This window comes from Neocloeon triangulifer, unplaced genomic scaffold (assembly GCF_031216515.1).
Source record: "Neocloeon triangulifer isolate White Clay Creek 2 clone unplaced genomic scaffold, ASM3121651v1 ptg000008l, whole genome shotgun sequence".
Classification (NCBI taxonomy): Eukaryota; Metazoa; Arthropoda; class Insecta; order Ephemeroptera; family Baetidae; genus Neocloeon; species Neocloeon triangulifer.
Window position 1 is genome coordinate 2,324,473 of NW_026775550.1, and position 10,474 is coordinate 2,334,946.

General features: G+C 41.2%; 3 protein-coding genes across 4 annotated transcripts; 1 reads left to right on the forward strand and 2 right to left on the reverse strand.

Annotated features, from left to right (window-relative positions):
* Nucleotides 1-182: 182 nt before the first annotated feature.
* On the forward strand, nt 183-4,579 carry LOC132194770 (serine/threonine-protein kinase/endoribonuclease IRE1). The gene is made up of 16 exons (XM_059616260.1): nt 183-494; nt 608-722; nt 858-903; nt 985-1,139; nt 1,197-1,436; nt 1,503-1,716; nt 1,769-1,995; nt 2,047-2,414; nt 2,470-2,780; nt 2,838-3,010; nt 3,060-3,253; nt 3,315-3,433; nt 3,488-3,638; nt 3,693-3,884; nt 3,935-4,120; nt 4,175-4,579. Exons 1-16 carry the CDS (start codon nt 375-377, stop codon nt 4,409-4,411), a joined length of 3,048 nt encoding a protein of 1,015 aa, XP_059472243.1. The 5' UTR covers nt 183-374; the 3' UTR covers nt 4,412-4,579.
* Nucleotides 4,580-4,586: 7 nt separating this feature from the next.
* Nucleotides 4,587-10,310, reverse strand: LOC132194775 (thymidine kinase, cytosolic-like). Its single transcript, XM_059616268.1, has 4 exons — nt 10,045-10,310; nt 5,282-5,521; nt 5,019-5,228; nt 4,587-4,957 (listed from the first exon to the last, which is right to left on the reverse strand). Exons 1-4 carry the CDS (start codon nt 10,126-10,128, stop codon nt 4,814-4,816), a joined length of 678 nt encoding a protein of 225 aa, XP_059472251.1. The 5' UTR covers nt 10,129-10,310; the 3' UTR covers nt 4,587-4,813.
* On the reverse strand, nt 5,570-9,673 carry LOC132194773 (ankyrin repeat domain-containing protein 27-like). Of its 2 annotated transcripts, none has more exons than XM_059616262.1 (4): nt 9,369-9,670; nt 8,561-9,313; nt 6,893-8,238; nt 5,570-6,712 (listed from the first exon to the last, which is right to left on the reverse strand). In XM_059616262.1, the coding sequence occupies exons 2-4, from the start codon at nt 9,270-9,272 to the stop codon at nt 6,089-6,091; spliced, it is 2,682 nt and encodes an 893-aa protein (XP_059472245.1). In that variant the 5' UTR covers nt 9,273-9,313; nt 9,369-9,670; the 3' UTR covers nt 5,570-6,088. The 2 variants fall into 2 exon arrangements, with proteins under 2 accessions (XP_059472245.1, XP_059472246.1); XM_059616263.1 differs by having other exon boundaries at nt 6,498-6,731; nt 9,369-9,673.
* Nucleotides 10,311-10,474: the final 164 nt, after the last annotated feature.

The window sequence follows — 10,474 nt, forward strand, 5'->3', positions numbered from 1 at the left end:
TCAAAATTCACCCAGAAAATTTCCTACTCTAATTGTTGACCAACATAATCTGCATAATTTGCTTCTCGAATTTTATTTCTTTTTCGACAAATAATAATGTCATTTTAAAGCCACGCCCACTTTTCACTGTGGGTGCGCCAGCTGGGGTTTGTTTTGGTAAACAATGATCGATGATGATTTTCTGATTGTTTTTGGTTTTTTGTTTCGTCAGCCCGCAGAATAATAAGCCGTGGTTTTTATCAATTCTGTCGCACGTTTCAGAGAACGACCGTCGTCAGTAATGCATTTACACCCCCGTCGAAGGGACACCTTTGCTAGTAGAAAAAGAAAAGAGCCAAGTCAACAAGCACGGGAAAAGATCAACAAATTACGGCATGTCGAAGTCGAGACGGAAATTGTTTTTCGTTTTTAACTCCTTCGCTGCCTTCCTCGTCCTACAATTCTGTTGGGCAATTTGCGTCGCACCGGCTAATGCACACAACGTCGTCAGCAAGGTGTGAAAAAAAGTTTGATCAATTTTTTTATAAAAGTTGTACAAAAATTCAGCGAATTATTATTTAAATATTTGTGCTTTTTGAACTGATGGTGATTTTATTTTTTTTTTCAGATCGGATCAACGGAACTCTTGCATGACAACCCATTAATTTTTGTGTCTACCCTTGGTGGATCATTAATTGCTGTCGAGCAAAAGACCGGTGATGTGCGGTGGAAAATTTTAAACGGTTTGTTATAACAGCTTAAAAACATCATATATACCCTCTGATAATTTTTAATTACGTAATTTAAATAAGAATCAAAACATTGATTTATATTGATAAGATATCTTTCTTATTCAATTGGGATTTTCTTATTTTAAGATCCTGCAGTGAAAGTTCCTGTGGATAAGGAAAAAGCAATAGCTTCGTAAGTAATATTTCATTTATTTCCTCGTTGACCTTCTTCACCTACGTTATCAACTGACCTTTGATGTTTTAAATTTTTAAGGCCATTGTTTCTGCCTGATCCTAAGGATGGCTCTTTGTACATGCTGGGAACCGGAATTGGTGGCTACGAGTCAGCATTGAAGAAGTTACCATTTACGATTCCTCAACTTGTTGCTTCTTCGCCCTGCAGAAGCACAGATGGCATTCTTTATACGGGTATATTAACAATATTCAAAGATTACAATGATTGTTTTATTTTGTCGAATTTAAAAGGACGCAAAGTGGCCTCTTGGATGGCTGTCGATGCTGACACCGGTCGAAAGCACCAAGTCATCGGTCACGGCCAAGATAGCATCGACGTCTGTCCCGCTGATGGCGCCAGGACTATCTACATTGGAAGAACTGAATACAGCATTGCCATGTTTGACAGCATCAAGAAGGAAAAAAGGTGGAATGTGACCTTTTTTGACTACACAGCTGGAAATCTTGATGCAGCTGATCTTGAAAATTACGGTAATTTCAGAGTGAAGCAAGATTTACTGTAAATCATAAATTAATTTTCACTTTTGACCTTTGCAGAATTTGCTCATTTTGCCACAAACTCCGGGGGAAGAGTCGTGACCCTTGAAAGGGACTCTGGTCGAACTCTTTGGGAAAATGAATTTGAATCTCCTGTGATTGCAATGTACTTACTTCAGGACGACTCTTTGTTCACAATTCCGTTTACAACTGTCGGTGTTGATACGTTGAAAACTCTTCAGTCTGGACTTACTGGGACTGACACAAAATTACTGTATGCTCGAGTCAATTTAAAATAAATTTAATTTTAATAATCATCTTTTTAGGCCATCCCTGTATGTAGGACAGTTTCCGTACGGCTTGTATGCCCTGCCTTCTCTCATTGACAATTCAAGAACTCCAACCTTGGCCGCACCTCCGAAAATTCTTTTAATCGAGGGTCCCAAACATAATTCTAGCTACGAGCCGGACGTAAATGACTACAGAAGTGACGAGGGTGAACGTCCACCAAGTGGAAAAACTCCCAACTCCAACCCATTTGAGATTTTGTTGGGTAAAATTTCAGTCTCTTCAAAAGACCATTAAAAATTACTCTTTAATTTAGGCCACTATCAACTTCCAGAATACAGCAAAACACAATTGCAAATCACTGGAAAAAGCAAGGATCCTGTTTTAAGTCACCCTGACGACTTCATCATTAGGCCGAACGGGCCTCAAGCTGCTGAACGGGTTTCAATTTCGATACAAACCGATTCTGATGATGCCCTGCGCTTACTGACTGAGCTGAAAATGATCTGGGGCAACATCACAAACGGAAACATTTCCGCCAACATAATCTCCAGAATTGTTAATCTTAGCTCAACAACCGCTTCACAATTTGTGCAACGACAGGGGTTTATGACTTTCATCATATTAGTTTTGTCTGTATTCGTCATTATTATACTTTTCATGGTTTGGTCACTTTATAAAAGAGTAAGTTGATGACTTAAATTTTAAAAATCTTTACCCATTTTATAAATAACACCAGATGAGAGACATCCAAGAACAGCAGCTGTCCAATCAACAGTTTTCGACTGGGAGCAGAGGAAGTAAAACGTCCCAAGAGTCTGAGTCAGACCCTCTCCTTGATGAGCAGGATGGTTCTATTGTCAGGATTGGCAAAATTGAGCTGATCCCAAATCAGGTTCTTGGTAGAGGTTGTGAGGGAACTTTTGTCTTTCACGGCAGATTTGAAGGCCGACCTGTTGCTGTGAAACGATTATTGCCCGAGTGTTTCACAGTTGCGGATCGGGAGGTTGATCTTTTAAGAGAATCGGACGAGCACCCTAATGTGATAAGGTTAATAAAAAATATAAATGTATATAAGAAAATTGCTAATAATCTTTGCATGCTTAGGTATTTCTGCACGGAGAAAGACCGACAGTTTAGATATATTGCTTTGGAGCTTTGCAAAGCCACACTTGAAGATTTTGTTTTGGGAAAGTTTAATTATGGAGTGAAAATTTCCGAAGCTGATGTGCTGCTTCAAGCAACTTCCGGCCTAGCTCACTTACATTCCTTAGATATAGGTACGTTTCGGTATTTATTCTTTTACTTTTTATAATTTTTAAAACTCAGTTCACAGAGACATCAAGCCACACAACGTCCTTTTGTCATATCCAAATGCAAAGGGAGAAATCAAAGCTATGATATCAGACTTTGGTCTTTGCAAAAAGCTGCAGAGGGGCCGACATTCCTTTTCGCACAGGTCGGGGATAGCGGGTACTGACGGGTGGATTGCGCCCGAAATGATAAATCCAGAAAAGTCAGCGGTAGGAAACAATAATTAGAGATGAACAGAAGCATAAAAATTTGAATATTTAATATTTTCAGACTTGCTCGGTTGACATTTTCTCTATGGGATGTGTATTTTATTATGTCCTGTCAAAAGGCAAACATCCCTTTGGTGATACTTTGCGCCGACAAGCAAACATTTTATGTGGAGAAGCAAAGTATGTATCACATAATATATTAAATTGTATAAAATATTGACTCTCAATTTATAGACTGGAGGTGCTGGAAGACAAAGAATTTTCTATTGCATTTAACCTTGTTGAGGCCATGATCGCAATCGATCCGACGAGAAGACCAACTGCAAGTGCTGTGATAAAACACCCATTTTTCTGGGATGCAGCAAAACGCTTGACATTCTTACAAGTTTGTTTGAATTTTATTATAATTTTCATCGTAATTAATTGTGCACAAATATAGGATGTCAGCGATAGAGTTGAGTCTGACGAATTTGAGAGTCCAGTTCTGCAAGCTCTGGAGACTAAGAATTGGGTGGTGGTTCAAAGAGACTGGAGGAAGCACGTCGGAGAAGAAATTGCTGCTGATTTGAGGAAATACAGAAATTACAGAGGCAGCAGTGTTCGAGACCTGTTACGAGCTTTGAGAAACAAAGTGAATAATTTAAATTGCTTATTTTATCATTTAAAAATTTCTTGTTGCAGAAACATCACTATCGAGATTTAGCTGAGGAAGCTAAAAAGGTGTTAGGAACAGTTCCGAAGGAGTTCCTGGAGTATTTTACAAAGAGATTCCCTCTTTTGTTTATCCACACATGGCTGGCCATGGAATGTGTTCGACAGGAGCCAGGAATGCATGATTACTACGACGAATCTTACGTTTTTCCTCAAGTAGATTTTCTTTAATTTTCAGTGCACCTTTTCTTAATCAATGATTATTTTTAGAATATTTCGGCATTAGTGAGTGCTGTGGACGAGCCTGCCGACAGACACGACAATGCAAGTATGACAAACTCTCCCAAAGATTGGAACTCTGCGTGGGCCACTCCTGTCAAGAAAAACAACAAGAAGAGATCATCACCACATCCAGCCTGGAGTCTGAATTGGCGTCAAACGCAACAGAATAATGATGGAAACAACAAAGAAAATTTAGAAGCTTCCACGGATGCAGCAGAAGCATAAATTTTAGCAATATTGAAAACAAGTATTTTTGTAAATATCTTTATTCCTCATAATTGTAATGAAAAATTTTGTGATGTGATTTACACTTTATTTCTGTTAAAATTCCACTCTTCACCTTTGAATTTGTTATGAATTGACTTAAAAAAAATAAACAAAGTTTTTCTTAGCACAAAATACTATTTTCATTTATTAATTCAGCTAAAATTATGAAGTTTACAAAATAAATTCTTATCGATCAAGGATCAAATAATCTGAAACACTTTTCAAAGCTACAAACATGCTTAGAGCAGTAATCTTTTTTAACACTAGAAGGTAAATTATATGTCGTTTCATTTCACTGTTAAATCAATGCTAAAATAGTCACACCTGAGCTTGAGTAATATTAAAACTTGGAACAGCCACTCATGACATCTCCATTACTTCTCCACACTTGTTGTTCAAGTCATTGAATTGCTTGAGCGGAGACCTTGGGGCTTTGCTTGGACTTTTGTGGTAGCAACTTCTGCAAACTGCCATGTACTTGTCTGCACCGCCAATCACTTCAACCTGCAGAGTTATATTGTGTTAGCAAATAATTTCTTTGAAAAATATCAAACTTGATGCTGACCTCCTGCTCGTTGCCAATTCTCTTTGTGTAAGAGGCGTTTCCAAAACACATCATGCACACTGCAGTCAACTTCTCGACACTCTCAGCCAGAGGCACCAAATGCAAGATGTTTCCAAACCCCTGTCTTTGGTAAGTTCCATCGAGGGCAGCCACAACCACCATCTTGCCACAGTCAGCTAACTTCTCGCAGAACTCAACAGTACCAGAAAACTGAGGATTAAAATTTATTAGCATAAAATTAATATATAAGATGGGGAAATTACGAATTGGCCTTCGTCAATACCAACGACGTCGTACATCATTGCTATGTCCATGTGCTCCAGCAAATTGGATGCAGAGATTGCAGGCAGCTTTTGTTGGTCATGTGTTGAGAGGCTGACATTGTCATATCGGGTGTCTCCAGAGTACTTGAACACAAGGCACTTCTTGTTGGCCACTTGGTACCGCTTCATTCGACGGATCAGCTCAGTTGTTTTTCCAGAAAACATCGGTCCAAAGATCACCTAAAATTATAACCATTACTCATCAAGTCCAATTTGACTTAATCGGGAAGGTTTGTTGCAGGAGGAAAATAATAAAGATTAAAATATCAATAATAAATTTATTATTTATTTATTTGACTGGTCATGGTCATTCACACAAAAGGCATTGTAATTTTATTTAGTGAATCATATCCCAAAATAAATAAATAAATAAAATAAATAAATAAATATTGTGTTCAAAATTTGGCACATTATTTTATAATTAGATGTAGGATGTAAATGCTACAAAATACTGACACAAGTAACAATAAGATCTCATCTTTAAGTTTTCACATCAATTGAATTAAGTGACAAACTCCATTAAATTGAAAAGTTTTGAAACAACGTACACCACAAGTTGTAAATTTTCTTCCAAATACTATATTCTGATATTCCAAAAGAGACTAGATGTTCAAAATGAGCATTCTTTTCCAAAAAGGCACTTCTTGCTTCCAGTTTTATCAAAGGCCAATATAATGTCATTAAATAATTACATGATTAAGTATTGCACCTCTACCAAGGCATTGCAGAAAATGCATGAAAATTAAACTAGCTTGAAAAAAGCTCTCCTTTCAGGAGCTGGACCACTCTCAGGGCCATCTTTTCCTCAGCCTCGTCCAGCGCCGTTTTGCCCTCGCTGTTTTTCATTTGCAGATTCGGCATTCTGGCCAGCAGAAGTTCCGACAAAGGGGCACTGCCTTGAATGGCGGCGTAGTGCAGCGGCGTGTTGCCCCTCGAGTCCTGCACATTGACGTTGCAAGTCGGAATGTCGAGCAGGGCCGACACCGCCGCCGTTTTCTTGGCGAGACAGGCCAAGTGCAAAGGGGTCGACCCGCGACCCAGCGTCCTGACGTTGACGCTCGCCCCTGCGCAGATCAGCAGTGGAATGAGGTCGGCGCACCCGGCGCTTGCCGCTGCATGCAAGGGCGTGACGCCCTCTGAGTTGCAGACGTTCGGGTCGAGCAGATCTTCGCTGACGTCACGATGCTCCACCAACTCCCAGTCAGCCAAAGAAGAGGAGCGGTTTCGCATCTTGCACTTGTCGCATGCGCACAGGGGGTGGCAAGGGGTGTGCATGGACATGGTGGAGGTGTTGAAGGCACCCTCAATTCCAAGGTGGTAACAGGCTAAGCGCACGTCGCCCACCGAGATAGCTCGCAACAGCTTTTCCACCTGAAAGTAAAAAGTTTTCCTGAAATTTCAGTCAGACAACATATTTCAAATAAGGTGCATTGAAAATATTTCATTTTGATTTTAAAATTAATAAAAAAAATTGCGAGTTTCTTTTCAACTGAAATTTTTGCTAATACAACTTTTCAATTACGGAACAGATCCATTTGGATAAAGATTTACCTTTTTGCTTTGCTGAACTGAAGTTGGTTTGGTGCCGTACTCCAGTAAATTCTCCCTAGACCTGCTAGGGCTGGAAAGAGAGCTTCCGCTTGGTGACAAGTCCATCAGGTCCAACCGCAACTTAGACGCAGCAGCGATCTTCATTTTGATGAAGCTCAGTCTCTTCCTAAATCCGCCTCCAGTTGGTTTGTTGACCGTGGACAGCAGTTTGGAAATGTGGACGCTGTGCGCCAGATCCATCGGCGAGACTTTGCGGTTGTTCTTGAGATCAGGTCTCGATCCGGCTTCGAGAAGAATCTGTGCGATGCCCTCGTAGCCCCACTTGGCTGCGTGGTGCAGGGGGATGTCTCCGTTCGAATTGGGCCAGTTGACGTTGATAGGGCGGCCAACGTGTTCGCAAAAATAGATCAAAGCCTTCAAGCAGGTTTCGTGGCCGTTTTGAGCGGCAAAGTGCAGAGGAGTATTTCCATTGTTGTTCATGCTGTTGGGGCTCGCTTTGGAATTCAAGAGAAGGAGCAGCAGGTGTTGGTGACCTCCGATGGCCGCATAGTGGAGGGGAGTGTTGCCCTGGAGGTCCTTGGCTGTGACCTGGGCGCCGATTTCAAGCAAAAATTCAGCAATTTCCAAACGGCCGTGTCTGCAGGCGACGTGAAGGGCCGTCAGTCCTTTCTCATTGGTCGAGGACAGACCGACCGAGAGACTGCTTTTCTGTCTGGAGAGCTCGCACTCGCATTTCTCACAAGTGCACAGTGGGTGGCACATGTCCTCGGTGGTGAATTCGTCCAGAAGGGAGGAAGGGGCGAGCAGGTCTTGAACCTTGGCCATGTTGTCCACCTGGATATTTCGGAACAAGTATTCGGTCACGTTCTTTTCCAAATTCTCCATCTCCAGCTTCACCTTTTCCTCGCCCTGCGCCTCAGGGTAAAGTGGTTCAAAAAGCCGACCTGAGCGGACATGTTCGATCGCAGCTTCCAGAGAAGTGACCAGAAACGAATTGAGATTTTCGTCTAGATCGGAAAAGTTGAAGTCCCTCATCATGGTGAGGTGGGCCAGCCAATTTGGCAGAGAGACCTTCACCACCAGGAAGATCAAAATGGGCAGGAAATCATCGGCGCTGACAGCTTGGTTGGCTGGGTTTCCTGAGAGAATGCCAAGAGCTTTTTGAATGCAGCCAATTTTGCCGAGAACGGTGCTGAAGCCATCAATTTTTGCGACTTCCTGCTTTGCTGCAGGTATTTTCTCAAACAACTCGCTCCGAACGTCAAGATCTTTCAGCTGGAGTTCCACCGAATTGCGAATCACTTTGTTCAATTTGGCATCTTCACTTGCAGTGGCAGCAACGATTCCTAAAAATGATATAAATATATTAATTCCTGAAGAGCGGTGAACATTTTGAAAAATGTAAAGATAATTCTTGACAATAAAAGCAATATTAAAATATATTTAAATAAAAAAAGTCACATTAAAGATTTAAAAACTATTAGAAGAAAAATTTCATTAAAAAAGTAGAGAAAATTAAAATAAAAAACCAGGCTTTGGTATTTTTTTTTGTTTTTAATTATAAGGCATGAAAAATTACTCTTGTTTTACTCTATTTTTAGTATTTTAAAAACCTATTGAAAAACCGGAAATGATAAAAATTGATAAAACTCTTCAGTTGATAATCACCTTTGATAAGAATCTTGTAGATTCCATGCTGCACGTAAGTCTCCACCGCGATTCGGACGTTCTGCATCAAATGCCGGTTGTTTCTGACCTGCTCCTGCAGTCTTTGGTCCTTCAGGGTGTTTCTCAGACAATGCTCGTACAGGCCTTTGGCCAGGTCGATCTGCGTCTGCAGCGGTTCCTCCTCCAGGTCGGGTTGGCTGGTCAGGAAGCCCTCGATGGACTCGTCGAGCTTCTCTAAAACCGGCTGTCCACTGCTCTCCGTCCACAGAAAATCAATGCAGTCGCGCAGACTGCCGAGGGAGATCAAAGGGTTCGAGATGGCGTGTCCGGAGCACGAATGCTGCTCGAGCAGACTCTCCAGACAGAGGACCTTGTACTTGTACAGCTCGTCCGTGTAGCACGTCTCCTCGAAGAGGATGTTGGTGCTGAAGGTGCGGCCGTCGTCGCCCTCGGCCGTGATCATCCTGTCCAGGACCTTCACCTGCCTGTCCAGCAGCGAGCAGAAGTGGCTCTCGGGCAGTTCGTCACTGGGAATGAGGATGTGCGAGAGAAAGTCCTCGTCGGTGAGCGGGTATTTGGGCAGCGCGCCCGACCGCGGCACGCAGATGACCCAACCCTCGAGCGTTGCCTTCTGGAAGAGTTCCTGGTGATCGGCCTGCAGCACTTGGAAGAAGGCATTTTCGTTGAGGTCCTCGTCGTAGGCGCACTCCATCACCTACTCGGGCCGGACGCCCAAATCATGTGCAGAGGTTGCTGTGGGCAAATGTTGTTGTCAGACGCGGAGAAGAAGGGAATTTAATCGTATTACCTCTACCGAGTCTGTCACGTGAGAGAGTTACGCAAGGTCGACGAGTCCCGTGTTAGCTCTTCATGTCCGCTTCTCCTCCAAAACCAGTTTGTAATTGGACACGTTTGATTCCTTTTTTACTAAAAAACGTTCCAGCTCAAGAACGCAAAGATCTTGACACGAATGAATGGAATCTCTATTTCAACCAAATACGCTCTTGCGAATTCACAACTCACATTCTCAGATGAAAAATAAGGAAAATAAATAAATGCGACGAAAAAGGGAGGCGGAGCAACAATGTAAACATTTCCCCACCCATTTTTACAACACGAAGCGCGCGCATTGAGCCCGGAAATGCGACAGAAAAAAATAATTATAATAATTTCATAATTTCTGAGATTTTAAAAAGTTTTGAATTATTTATTAAATGGAAAAAATGCTCTTAATTTCCATTTCATATTCAAAATTCACAAAATTATTTAAACAAATCTCAGTAATTATTTGCTTATTTATTCTTTTTGTCCGCTTTTTTTTTGTATTTTTCCCCTATTTCATAAATAATTTTAACAAAATCCTCAGTTAAATTTTTTGATTGTATTAATGAAATATGGAAAAAAATTACAAAACATTGCTCTTAGCTTCTCCTTAAAGATAAAAATATAGTTTTCCTCTATGTATTCAAATTTGTTAAATGTACCTGAATCTGTCCACCCTGCTGTCGTCTGCAGGGACTTCGTTGTGGAGCATGAACGTTGTTTTCATTCGAAACTGTTTTAGACATTTTCGATGGGTTGTTTTAGAGAAATTTACAAAAAATGGAAAAGCCCAAGTCCTTCTTAAGCGGTCAATGCCTTGTCCGACCAAGGTTCAAGTGGAAATTCTCCGAAAAAGTGAGCAAAATCTTCTGTCGTCAGCCAAAAGTTGCCTCCTCTGTTTGTTTTAGCAAAAAGCCGGGAAAAGCAAAGGGTTTCGGTGGCGGGCTTTTGAGGTTGGATTCAAAAGTTGGAATTCGCACAGCTGAGAAAATCGCAACACGAAAGGAAAGGGAATTTACACGGTTGCCTTTTATGGTGAAAAATTCAAAAAAATTTATTTTAATTTGTTCAAGCATCAAATATTCAGAATCT

Excerpts from the sequence above, each read along its gene's own strand:
- LOC132194770 (XM_059616260.1), top strand. The coding sequence starts at position 375 with ATGTCGAAGTCGAGACGGAAATTGTTTTTCGTTTTTAACTCCTTCGCT. Across the intron at positions 1,437-1,502 it reads AGCTGATCTTGAAAATTACG|AATTTGCTCATTTTGCCACA; the intron begins GTAATTTCAGAG and ends TGACCTTTGCAG. Across the intron at positions 1,717-1,768 it reads GGGACTGACACAAAATTACT|GCCATCCCTGTATGTAGGAC; the intron begins GTATGCTCGAGT and ends TCATCTTTTTAG.
- LOC132194773 (XM_059616262.1), bottom strand. The coding sequence starts at position 9,272 with ATGGAGTGCGCCTACGACGAGGACCTCAACGAAAATGCCTTCTTCCAA. Across the intron at positions 8,239-8,560 it reads CTACAAGATTCTTATCAAAG|GAATCGTTGCTGCCACTGCA; the intron begins GTGATTATCAAC and ends TATCATTTTTAG. Across the intron at positions 6,713-6,892 it reads CAGTTCAGCAAAGCAAAAAG|GTGGAAAAGCTGTTGCGAGC; the intron begins GTAAATCTTTAT and ends TTTTACTTTCAG.
- LOC132194775 (XM_059616268.1), bottom strand. The coding sequence starts at position 10,128 with ATGTCTAAAACAGTTTCGAATGAAAACAACGTTCATGCTCCACAACGA. Across the intron at positions 5,522-10,044 it reads AGCAGGGTGGACAGATTCAG|GTGATCTTTGGACCGATGTT; the intron begins GTACATTTAACA and ends TTATAATTTTAG. Across the intron at positions 4,958-5,018 it reads GAATTGGCAACGAGCAGGAG|GTTGAAGTGATTGGCGGTGC; the intron begins GTCAGCATCAAG and ends ATAACTCTGCAG.